The sequence below is a fragment of the Alligator mississippiensis genome, chromosome 3 (assembly GCF_030867095.1).
Source record: "Alligator mississippiensis isolate rAllMis1 chromosome 3, rAllMis1, whole genome shotgun sequence".
In the NCBI taxonomy this organism is placed as follows: Eukaryota; Metazoa; Chordata; order Crocodylia; family Alligatoridae; genus Alligator; species Alligator mississippiensis.
Genome location: NC_081826.1, coordinates 154,025,703 through 154,038,623, shown reverse-complemented (window position 1 = coordinate 154,038,623; position 12,921 = coordinate 154,025,703). Strand labels below are relative to the sequence as shown.

The following is a 12,921-nucleotide window of genomic DNA, read 5'->3' as shown; positions in this document are numbered from 1 at the left end:
GCTCATCGACCAAGCTTTAGGTAAAGTGCCCCCCACCACCATTTTTCAGCGCAGGGATGCTGATACATATAACACTGCAGTCTGCTAAAACACAGTAATTACCACACTCCAGCAGACTTGATTAATCAAGCCTGCTTCGACACACTGTAATTACAGTGTGCTGGAACCGCCTCACAGCTCGTATATAGGTGCCCATTGACATAGATAACAAGCACAAGCTGGGGAGAAATTAGCAAGCACAAGTAGTTGGCAAGCACAAGCTAGGGAGCATCAACATCAGTATTACAGATATCAGTGCTGGCCCTTGCCTATACTGTAGTCGACTACTATACACCAGTATGGACCGGAAGTAATCACACTTGACTTGCTGACATCCAACCGAACTCTGCAATGCAGTGCATCGCTGGAACCCTCAAGTCGGCCCCAACCCTTTGGCTGCCCATGCTGTCACACATCGCTCCTCCACCCATTAATTGCGAGGCAGCAACTCTAAGGGAAGTCCAGCAAATTAAGTAAAACAAACATCCTTCAATCCATCAGGACCTCAACAATGCCCCTCACCATCACCTAAAGTCCACAAGCCCTTCTGCATCTACCCACTTAACCTTCAACAACATGATTTTAACCCTGATGAAGCTTGGAAAACTGAATGTAATTCACAGGAAGTCCCAAATAAACATCTTATGATAGCTCCAATGCAGAAAATACCTGGCTTTGATCTCCCATGATGCTTATGGGCAACTCTAAACCATATCTGCACAAGCCATGGGAGATGTGGGTACTTGATGCACAAATGGAAAATTAAAAACTCTCCAGTGTGCAACTGTTATCACCCAGAACAGACAATGGAACATAAAACAACTCAATGCCTGATCCACAAATATGAAGGAGGTATCACAGCGATACACTCTGCTGCTCCTGACACATTTTTCTGGCTCAACCACCTAAAATGTATGATTATAGTTGCTATTGTATACCTACATCAGCTATACGAAAGAAGATGACAACTGACGTAGTCTTGACAGTTGAAGATAACAATAGCTCCTCGTTTATCTACTGGTTTGATTACTATTTTGTTGTTGGATCTTAGGGAATGTATGGCTTTTCCCTCCAAGGGAGAAAGGTTGTGGTAGTCCTGACTTTTATTGCAAATTGCACCGTTAGCTTTCTTCTACCAGTGAAGATGTATGGTTCTGTCTGCTGGGACGTGTCCAGTCAGACATGTTATTGTTGTTTGTTTTATCAGAAGTGGTTCTGTTCTGGTTGTGGAAGTTTTCAGTAGAAACCTGCTTAGAAATTCTTCTCATTTTCCACATATTAGTATCTTGCCCTGTTGTTCTTCTGGGCAGAAATCCAGGCCTTTAGAGAATACAGATATTTTAGAATGAGATACGTGGTGTTATGGTAAGTTTATGATGTTGGTATTCTGTGTTCTGCTGTCTTGGTTCTCTCCTGTGTTGCTGGTAGGCTGTCTGTGAGGTAGCTCTTACCGTAATAGTTGATTCCACCTTTTTTTCAGGCTGGATGGCTCTCATGAGATTTTTCCATAGCAGGTTTGGGTCTGCTGCATAGTATCAAGGTATGTCTCCAGGTTAACAACTGCAGGTTTAAAAGCCTAAGTAACTATATCCTGTTTAAGTGCCAACATTTTCCATACAGGATTCTTAAAGTTTTGCATTCAAATCCATATTAAAACACCTTAATTAAATGTTCCAGGTTTTGTTTAAGTAGCGCTAGTCAGCTAAACATAACCTGGTTTGACTAGCTGTGGACATTGTAATGTCATGTAATTTACTGAGATGCCTAGTGACCAATGTATCTCACTTTAGAAGTCAAAACCCAATAATTATGGTTTTAAACTCAACTACACAACAGAATTAGTTGCAATAATGTCCTCCCGGGAAAAGAATGTGAGGAACGCCTTTGCTGTACGCACTCTTTACATTGGATTCCTATCTCTGGTTCTAAACTCTTGCTGTTAAAATGAAGATTGAAGACATTTGTTCAGCTGCTTTGCCTAAATATAAACTAATGAAGTGCTACCCTCCTCGCCCTGTAGATCAGCTGCTGTAAAGCTTCCATTTTGGCTCAGCTTTCCAAAACAAATCAAAATTAATACAATTAATCAATTACTACAATTGGGATTATTTTGGTTGCTGTTTTTTCCATGGTACAAGAGGTCACTTTCATTCTGCTTCATAATAGCAAAGAGGCTTTTAGGAGATGGAGAAAGATTACTTGCTAGTGAGTTATTTTCTTTAAGAATACTGATTGTATGTTAATGCTTGCAGAATATGACACACATAAAGACACTGGATTTCCCAAGTCACTTCTACTAAATCAGCAACATTGAGAGGAGAAGGAAAAAGAGGTAAAAGTGGAAAAATTCTAAATAACTTAGATTATTACTAAGTGATCTAAGAAGATGGCCTCCATTTCCACTTGTGGGAATGAGCAAAACTTCAAGCTTCAGAAGAAACAAAAAAAAAAAACTTGCTGTTGTGAAATGCGGGGCACTAGGGCAATGCATCTTCCTGCACTTTTCTCCACCCTATAGAATTAGGAGGCAAATCAATCTTTTGTTTACAAACAGAAAAAAAACGTCAAAAGTCACTGGATAATAGTTAAACCTGAATCTCCTAGATGCAATCCCTCGTAATGGTTTGATCATGCTAGAAACACCCTCTTTGTCACATCAGACTACATACTGAATTCAAAACTCCATCCTTAATTTTTCAGCAGTCTAAGATGTAAAAGTTTAGTCAAAAGGCTGATATGTTATGCTAATCAGAAAGTCCAAGTTTTTGCCTATTAATTCTTCAATGGTCAAGCATGTCACAACAACCACTCATGTTTTTAGTGTGTGCACCTGCCTGGTCTCATATAGGCACTATCTGGTGGCCTTCGAACGCACACTCGGCTCCGGCTCTGGGCTCAAGGAGCTGGCGAGCATCATAGCCCAGCCTCTAGCGTGGATCTTTGAAAACTCTTGGCGCTCTGGTGTAGTGCCCGAAGACTGGAAGAAGGCCAATGTGGTGCCTATCTTCAAGAAAGGGAGGAAAGTGGATCCGGCTAACTATAGGCCCATCAGCCTGACTTCTATCCCGGGGAAGATCTTAGAAAAGTTTATTAAGGAGGCCATCCTTAATGGACTGGCCGATGCCAACATCTTACAGGATAGCCAGCACGGGTTTGTTGCGGGTAGGTCTTGCTTGACCAATCTCATTTCCTTCTACGACCAGGTGACCTATCACCTGGACAAGGGAGATGAGATTGATGTCATATATCTTGACTTCAAAAAAGCCTTCGATCTGGTGTCCCATGATCGTCTCTTGGAGAAACTGGCCAATTGTCGCCTTGGGTCCTCCACGATCCACTGGCTGGAAAACTGGCTCTGGGGTCGGACCCAGAGGGTAGTAATTGATGGAAGTCACTCATCGTGGTGTCCTGTGACCAGTGGGGTCCCCCAGAGCTCTGTCCTTGGACCCATACTGTTCAACATCTTCATTAATTATGTGGACACTGGAGTCAGAAGCGGACTGGCCAAGTTTGCAGATGACACCAAACTTTGGGGCAAAGCATCCACACCAGAAGACAGGCGGATGATCCAGGCTGACCTGGACAGGCTCAGCAAGTGGGCGGACGAGAATCTGATGGTGTTCAACGCCGATAAACGCAAGGTTCTCCACCTTGGGGAAAAAAACCCGCAGCATCCTTATAGGCTCGGCAGTGCTGTGTTGGTTAGCACTATAGAAGAAAGAGACTTGGGGGTCATCATTGACCACAAGATGAACATGAGCCTGCAATGCGATGCTGCGGCTAGTAAAGCGACCAAAACGCTGGCTTGCATCCATAGATGCTTCTCAAGCAAATCCCGGGACGTCATTCTCCCCCTGTACTCGGCCTTAGTGAGGCTGCAGCTGGAGTACTGCATCCAGTTTTGGGCTCCACAATTCAAAAAGTATGTGGAGAAGCTTAAGAGAGTCCAGAGAAGAGCCACGCGCATGATCAGAGGTCAGGGAAGCAGACCCTACGATGACAGGCTGAGAGCCCTGGGGCTCTTTAGCCTGGAAAAGCGCAGGCTCAGGGGTGATCTGATGGCCACCTACAAGTTTATCAGGGATGACCACCAGTATCTGGGGGAACGTTTGTTCACCAGAGCGCCCCAAGGGATGACAAGGTCGAATGGTCACAAACTACTACAAGATCGTTTCAGGCTGGACATAAGGAAGAATTTCTTTACTATCCGAGCCCCCAAGGTCTGGAACAGTCTGCCACCGGAGGTTGTTCAAGCGCCTTCATTGAACACCTTCAAGATGAAACTGGATGCTTATCTTGCTGGGATCCTATGACCCCAGCTGACTTCCTGCCCTTTGGGCGGGGGGCTGGACTCGATGATCTTCCGAGGTCCCTTCCAGCCCTAATGTCTATGAAATCTATGAAATCTATGAGGGGTATGTCCCCGGGACCTGAGTTATGTCATGTTCCACCTCAAGAGAGACCCCAACACTTTCCTGCCATGACTTGGTCTTCTTTTCTTCAGTGGTGGGGCTCCTTCTCATGGATTCTCGTGAATCGGGTGCTGCCCTCTGCAGGCGGCTCTTCGGGCTCCACCTCCCCTACACCCCAGCCATGCACCTGCCCTCAGGACTGCCAGATGATGGGTCGCCAGCCTGTTCCCTTGTGATGTCCTTGTCTGTCTCCTTATCACCTTGTCCATCCCTGGATGACCGTGAGGTGTGGGATCGTCTTCATCTCTGCATCTGAAATCCTTCTGAGGCTCCTGCAATACCGCCTCAGTCTCTCTTCATTACCCTGGAGCCTGCAGAGGGTCTGTCCCTGGTTCTGACTCCAAGTGCCCTCCAAAATAAAGTAAAACAAAGAAAGAAGCAAAGAATAAATTGGGGTACAGGTCTCTGTCAACCCCACTCACGGGTCCGATGCCTGTGGTCCTCTAGTTCCCTCGATGCTGAACTTCTTTGTCCCGGCTGTCCCGCTGAGCTGGGTGTGAAAACTTCTTAATGTAGTTGAGACCCCTTCAACGGGTCTTCGTCCTGCCCCTTCCAGAACTATCAACTTTGATGAGTCACAGCCCAGGGAGTAGCTTCGCCATCGGGCGTCCTTGCTGCCTCCTCCGCCATTTCTCCACCGCCGGCTTTTGAATATGCCAGGCAGCAGTTTTTTCTGATGTCATCTGCTGGTGCCCCTCCCAGCCGGCAATAAAAGCGGTTGATGAACCGCGCCAGTGGCCCTTCTCGGCGGGGCTCTGCTTTTCCTGTGGGTGGTAAATATACCCTCTGTTCAGGGCTTCCTATCTCTTTTCCTGGGCGAGTTGACCCTGCCTCGGGCCCTGCCGCGGGAGACCGTTTCAGTGCCTCCGCTTTTGTTTCCCTGGGACAGTGTGCCTTCCACGAAGCAATTGGCCTCAACAGCAGTTATATGCTCAAGTTATCTCAGATGAATGACGCATGACATTTTAATGTGTGTGTCTCTGAAGAGATACCATATGGACATCTCTTCACATGTATGCAGCAGTGGCTCCTCAGCTGTCACCTGAAAAGCACTACCTGGTGCTGTTTTCCCTGTTCAGCTGCTGAACCAGGGCTAAATAGCTAAAATACCAAATGCTTTCCTAATATTACTTCCAGCCCCATAAGTAACTGCTGCAGTTACCTTGAGAAAAATAAAGACACTGACAAGACACAAAAAGGACCCATTCCACAGCATTCTTTAAGTCATGAGAAATTCAAGGTCATTCCCCAATAATGCAATATCTTATTGTGCTAGATCTGAGAAAACACACAAAATTGAAGCCCTTGCAACAGATCAGAAAGAACACCAAACAGTTGAGTTTTTCTGCTGAAAATTATATAAATTTATCTCATTATGTTTCTTTTTATACTATGCTAGCCACTGTTAATGTTGTTATTAAAGACTATTATATGCTTCTGATAAAAATGTGCCTTGAAATTTGCAAGACTTAGATTATATATCATGAGCAATAACCTAGTGGTGGTAAATAAAATACAAGGAACAACTACTAAGTCAGTGACTGTCAACTTTTTTGGACTTGAGGCATCCCTCAGTAACTTCTGGCAATTGAGTGGGACCCAATTTCAAAATCTAAATTATGTATCACAGTACTTACTTTCTTGCAGAAGGACTGGACAATGGGGGTAAGGAGTTGGCTAGGCAGGGACAAGATTAAGCTTGCCCTTACCCGCTTACCTTCTCATACCTCGCAGTACCTTTCAGAGTATCAAGCATCACCCGGGTTGAGAATCACTGTATTAAGTTAATAATCACTCCCTTCTACTATTTTAAGTATTTTCTGTATAAAGAAAAATGTTAAGAGTTTACTGAACTAAACATAAATAAATAAATGAATGAAACAAAATATTTCAAGTAGCAACTATAACACAGTAGTTAGTTACCCACCTTGTTAACCAGTGTCTAAAATCTGGCCGATGAGCCCACTGAACTCCTGTCTGGTTTAATGAACGAAGTAGCCGACAGCAAATAAGGATGATCCAGGGACTTGCTAAGCCTATCCATTTTTCAGAGCCTTTTCTAAGTTCAGCTGAAGTGGCAAACTTGTTCAGTTTTGAATCACATGCTGGTACATCAACTTGCTTGAAGTGACCTGTTTCTTTGAAATTTTCGACACTCTGTTTCAGAACAGTGCTAAACTGAAGATCAGATTCTTTCAAAAGAAAGTAGTGTCTACAGATTTCCTGGCACACTGCCAGACAAAGGGTATTGATAAGAAAATACCAGGTTTGGTGCTCTTCTTCTATAAAACTGCTTGCCCCCAGACTGAGAACATGGCCAAGAGTTCCTGCCAAAATGAGTACATCTAATTCTGACCAGCTGGAATTGGAGACAGCTGAATTCTGTGAACAAAAAATGTCACTGGTGAAAATTTGGAAAAGAAAAGTAGTCAGCAATTTAGTCTGTTTTTAAAATGTGGCTACACAGTAACCCACAGCCTCCACTCCTCCAAAAATTCCTGCCCAGGCATATACATTGAAGGTCTGGGTAGCCCTCATGCATACGCCATGATCCAGGAGGATCAACAGTTGCCACAGTAACCCACTCAGTGAAAACAAACCTAAGCAAGACAAGTTGTGTAATTTTTATCATAATGGCATCTTCTGCACTTTCACTTTTAAATATGGTTAATTTTAGTATAACCCACAGAGCTCGCATCACAACACATTTAATTATACTATTTAAAGTCATGTTGCTTCAAGGTAAGGAACTTCTCTCTGCATAATCAACATAACACATTTCAGATTCAGGATCTCTACAGTCTTATGACAGAAGATTTGAAACAGCTCTTTCTTGTTGCACATCAATAGAACTAAAAATAGAAGTCTTGCAGAGATCCAGAAAAAAAAAATCTCAGTGGAAATATGAGTAATGAGCAAGTTTCTTAAATCTCTATCCATTCTCAAGTTGAAAAAGTGAGAAAATCCTTCTCTCAGAAATGAACAGCAGCTACTGCAAACATGTCTTGCTACTGGCTTGCACAAACTGAGGTGTTTATTTATTTCATGACAAAATGACTTGTAAGTAAGGGATGTTTAAAGTATGTATTTCACATGTCCAATATAGCTACAGCAACAATATCCTTGCTGCGATGTCTCCATTACTTTAATTTTCTACTCACTGCAGCTACTTGGAATAGCTCCATTATCAATACCCACAGTGCTACTGCTGTGACGTACCTATGAAGCATGCCAATAAACATATTAGGAGACAATTGCCTAAAACATCCTTTAAGTTTTTCAATTTTAATTTCCTTTTCCCCAATTGTGGGAAAAAAGTCACTAACAAGACAACAGATTCTGAACAAAATCTCTTGCTATTTTAAACACCTCTACATTAAGTATTTAAAAGCTAAAATTATTTCTGGTTAAAAATAAAAAGTTCTCTAAAGCCATATTCTACTTGATTCATTTGACTACATTTGATCTTCTAAACTAGCTTTAAAGTGGTCATGAATATTGAAAATCTATACATGGTGAACTGTCTCCCCGCCCCCCCCCCGCCTCCCCACATCTCTCCCCAATGGTTTCCAAAGTGTAGCAGGGTTTCCAAGCCATAGGTGGGAGGGAGGGCTCACTCTCACCTTTATATATCAGGCAAATAAGGAAAGTAAAAACATCTATATTTTAAGAAATCTGAAAACCAAAGTGGATTTAACTCCCTACGTAACAGGTGACAGCTATGGAAGCAGGGGAACAGAGGCAAGTAGGGCTGTCAATCCCAGTTAACATGCACAATTAATGTGTTAACTGATTCTTGCATTAATATTTTTAATGCATTAATTGCTCACTTGATTTTTGAGCCCGTGCCCAGGCTCCACTCTGCTGCCATCACCACTGCCTCTGGGCCGTCCAGCAGGGCAGTGGTAGCAATACAGAGGATGGCAGGGCAGCCCAGGTGTGGACTTTGGGCTCCTGCAGCAGGAACTCGGTGTAGGGGGACACGTATGTGCACAGACAGACACACAGACACAGATATGCACAAACGCACACAGATGCACACGAGCAGTCGCAGCATGCACGCAGCCAGGAATGCTGCCTGGCAGCATGTAAAGCAGTGCCCAGCAGGTAGGTCTGTGGAGGAGAAGGGGCGGGAAGGCAGATTGAGGCCCCCATAGTGAAGGGGGAAAGTGGGGCAGGGGCTGCGGTGCCATCAATTTTTCTCTATACCTAAAAAGAAAGTAACTTTGATAAATCAGACACTGCTCTGGAGTATCTCTTGGTAAATATTTATTGTACATATATAATCAATTCCTGACTTCTGAGTAGAAGCCCAGATGAATTTGCTGTATACATCAGGTTTATTACTCCCATAATGCTTGACTATCGCCATACTTTTGGATGAAACTTTGAAACCTTACTCAACCTGTAAGGCTTCCCATTATTTAGGCTTTATCATCCAAAATAAGACAGGTAACAAACCATAAAGTAGAGGTCAACAGAAACTGATGAAATTTATCTCGGGGTGCTGAAGGAACTGGCCAAAGAAATCAAAGAGCCATTGGCAATAGTATTTACATAGTGGTGAGTGACACCCAAGGTCCTAAACGACTGGAGAAGAGCTAATATAGTGTCCATCATTTTTTTAAGAAGGGGGGAAGGGTGGAGTGCAGAATTACAGACCAGTTGGGCTGACCTCAATACCTGATAAATTACTGGAGCAAATCATAAAAAGCAATCAATTTATAAACACCTAGAGGAGGAAGGGTTGATTACTAACAGCCAATATGGATTTCTTCAGAACAAATTATGCTAAATCAAATTGATTTCCTTCTTTGGCAGGGTTCTTTGTTTGGTGGACAAAGGGAATACAGTGGAAAAAGTATATGTGGGCATTAGTAAGGCTTTTCATACAGTCCCACAGGGCACTCTATAAGTAAACTGGAGAAATTAGAGAGAAGTGGGTTAGAGAGAATTACTATACAGTAGGTATCTAAGTGGCTGAATAAACTGCAAGCAAAGAATAACTATAAACAGATCAATGTCAAAACGGCAGGAGGTTTAAGGTGAAGTTCCATTAGGGACTGTTCTGAGTCTAGTACTGCTTAACATTGTGATTAATGACTTGGAAGGAAGAACAGAAGAATTCCTGATCAAATTTGCAGATGACACAAAACTGGGAGGGCTTGCAAACAATGGAGGATAGAATTCAAAAGGGTCTTGTTAGATTAGAGAACTACAGAAAACACAGTTAAATTCAAAAAACAAATGTAAGGTTCTATATCTGGGAAGGAAAAATGAAATGCACAAATACAGAATGGTAGATAACTAGTCAGTTAGTAGTACTGCTGGGAATAATTTTGGGATTATTATGGATCATGCACTCAACATGAAACAACAGCATAATGTAGGCATAAACAAAGCAAAAGTTATTTGAGTTACATTGACAGAAAAATTGTACATATGCTATAGAGGCAAGAGTACCACTCTGCATGGTGCTAGATGGAAGTCAGCCAGAGTTGCGTGTGCAGTTCTGGCCTCTGCAATTTAAGCAGGAGGCAGAGAAAATGGAGACAATCATGAAGTGAGTGACAAAGATGATAAAGGAGTTGGAATGCAAACTGTATGAGGAAAGGTTGCAAGAACTAGGCATATTTAGTTTGGAGAAAAGAAGATTAAGAAGTATTCAAGTATTTGAAAGGCTGCCATGAAGAGGGAGAACACGAGGGTAGAACATGCAAAAAACAGTCAGAACAGCAAGATAGTGGACCAAGCTGCCGACAAAAGTTTTGAATCTCCTTCAATGGAGGTTTTCAATAAGACACTGGATTAACATTTGCCTGGGATGGCTTAGGAACAGCACATCCTGCACTGGTACAGGAGGCTAGATTAAATGACCCTTGAGGTCCCTTCCAATCCTATGACTGGATTTTAAACTAATTAAAAACAATCTAGATAGTATTTACCCATACTAACAGCATGGATATTCTGTACACAGTTGGAAGTGAAAGAGCATGTTATGCCAAAGCCTGCATTTACAAATCATAATTACAGCCTATTGTAATGAGATACAGAGCTAAAAATTCAGCTGTTTCAGCTGAATGAGAATCCACAGGTGAAAAATAGCCTAAGGAAATGATAAAATCAACTGTAGCCTGTTGGGTGGGTTATTTGCTAATACTTTCTCTGTCCACTTAGCAAAGTAGGTTATCCTCACAGCAGCACTATATTGGTTATGGTCTCAGCAGAGGGCCAAACAGTGTGAAAAAGCATGGAGATAGAGATGAATGAGTAAGTCATGAGACTAAGAGACATTTAAGCTGCAGCAACCTTGCTGCCTTCTGACTGGTGCTCTTTAAATTCTGTAAGTGAGGAACTACCATTAACCACTTCTTGCCCAAACAAACTAAAGGAATTTCAGCTCCTCAGATTACTTCCTCCTCAGTTTCAAGACAAATTAATTTGTCCTCTTTGGCAGAATTTAAAACGTCTCTGTATGGATTTTTGTGACATGGTTGTCAGCACAAGTGTACTTGGCAAAATAGCTAAGATTTGTACACTAAAGAAAACAATGTGTTATTTATTCATCAGGGAAATTAAACAACTTTATGAAAAAGATCAAGCTGACAGAATTTTCTAATGTTAAAAGTCTATGCTCCAAGCCCACCTGCCTAGCTAACAGAGTTTAAGAGAAGGTCAGAACTACTTATACACCCATGCCAAGATGATTCAGCATCTCATTTCAATAAGGTACTTCTAGTTCAGAGCCAGTCACTTCAGTATACTAGCACTAATAATGATACAGTCCCTCAGCACATCAGCAAGTCTCCTGGGCTACCAGTGACCTGAACAGATTCATCAGGACTAATACTGATGCCAGTTGTTTTGCTGAAGCTTCTGCTGAATGTCTTGGTAATCATTATGGGAGGACTTAAAGATCTCAATCAGGATGGGAGCTTCCAATGGACTGGGAAATATACTAACTCAGCTAAAAGAAACCCTGACTTTAAAACTGTAAGCCTTCCAGAGCAAAATGGACAGAAGGAAGGGCACAGCTAAATGTAGTGAAAAACTGGATTCCTCCCTCCCTCTCTGCCTTTTCTATTTTTATTTTTGGCAAGCATGGTTTTTGGCAAGCTAGTGAGAGGTAAGAAAACAGAAGGACGGAGAAGAGCAAAAGTAGTAATTCCACTGCCTTCTGCTGTTTGATCCACCAAACACTGTAATCCACACAGACTTCTGTAGATAAATGAAAACTGGGATTTGCTTCCTTATGGGACATCTTCCCCACCCCCACAATAGAAACCCTGTCTTCCTCTTGAACCTACAAACTGTTCCCTGTCCTATTTCCCAGATCCTTTTATTCCTGAGAGGAAGAAGCATTTAGTAGTCAACCTCCTTCCTTCCCCCAAGAAGCATACAAAATAGCAACTGTGCCTTGTTACTAAATACCAACTTTAAAAGGTTTGTATATGGCTTTACAGTGCTGCATGCAGATTTTGATACTTATAAAGCTGAAGCTCCTGCTACACATTACATACATTATGCAATTACATGGACACAAGTAGTAAATTTAGACTGGCCACACATGCAAAGCAAAATCAGCCACAAGTGCAAAGTAATAACCACACAATTAACTGGTTAACTGCACAATAAATTAATATCAGCCACACATGCAAAGTAATTATCACTTGATAAAACTGACTATCCAGCTATAAAAGGAGCCAACCAGCTATAAAGTTAGTGCTTGAAAATGTGTAACAGATATCTAGTTTCTATCCAGCTTTAATTTGACTGTGTAGCAGGGCCTTGAATAAAATTAAGGTTCTGCTCTGGAACAGACTTTATGAAAACATTGCTGGTTCTATATTCAGGGTTCTATCATACAAGTTTCAGGCTATGTTCATTGCTCATTAATTTAGTAGACACTCCTGACAGTCAACACCTTGGAAAGAGTAGCACAGTGTGCAAAAAATTCAGTACAGAATATCTGATTCACAAATGTGCCTTTCTTAACAGGTTTCCAAAGCTAACCTAGAATTTGCTACCCAAATTGGGTAATTAATTTGTGCATCACTATAAATAAAGTAATAAAATGACTGCAAGCCAAATAACGGCCTCAATTATACATGCACAATTCTCTTGCCATCCTTGGGTTAGCAGGTATAGGGAATAGGGATGCATGGGCTGCTGCAACTGAAACTAACATTTTTTTATCAATATAAAGTTGAGGAGTTGGGGAGCAGGGAAGATGAGTCAACAAATCTATGTGGTTTCTGTAGGGCTCCTAGTCCAGAAAAGTCATTTTTCACTAAAGCAGGGATAGGCAACCTTTTCCAGTGGGGCTGGCCCACAATTTTTTGGGGCTCCCTGCAAAATATAGTTTTGGGGCCCCTGATCCATTGGAAGAGATGACCATAGCAGGGTGTGG

At 42.2% G+C, this 12,921-nt stretch overlaps 1 protein-coding gene across 7 annotated transcripts in view; it reads right to left on the bottom strand.

Moving 5' to 3' along the window:
* Positions 1 to 12,921, bottom strand: part of PIGG (phosphatidylinositol glycan anchor biosynthesis class G) — a 292,922-nt gene that overhangs the window by 185,853 nt on the left and 94,148 nt on the right. For all 7 annotated transcript variants that reach the window (XR_009460921.1, XM_019490733.2, XM_059724553.1 and 4 more), the window contains one exon: positions 6,439 to 6,893. Coding sequence is in view for 6 of the 7 variants with exons in the window: in XM_019490733.2 (XP_019346278.1) it covers positions 6,439 to 6,893 (455 nt within the window). In the remaining variant the exon portion in view is untranslated. The remainder of the gene's footprint in view (positions 1 to 6,438; positions 6,894 to 12,921) is intronic.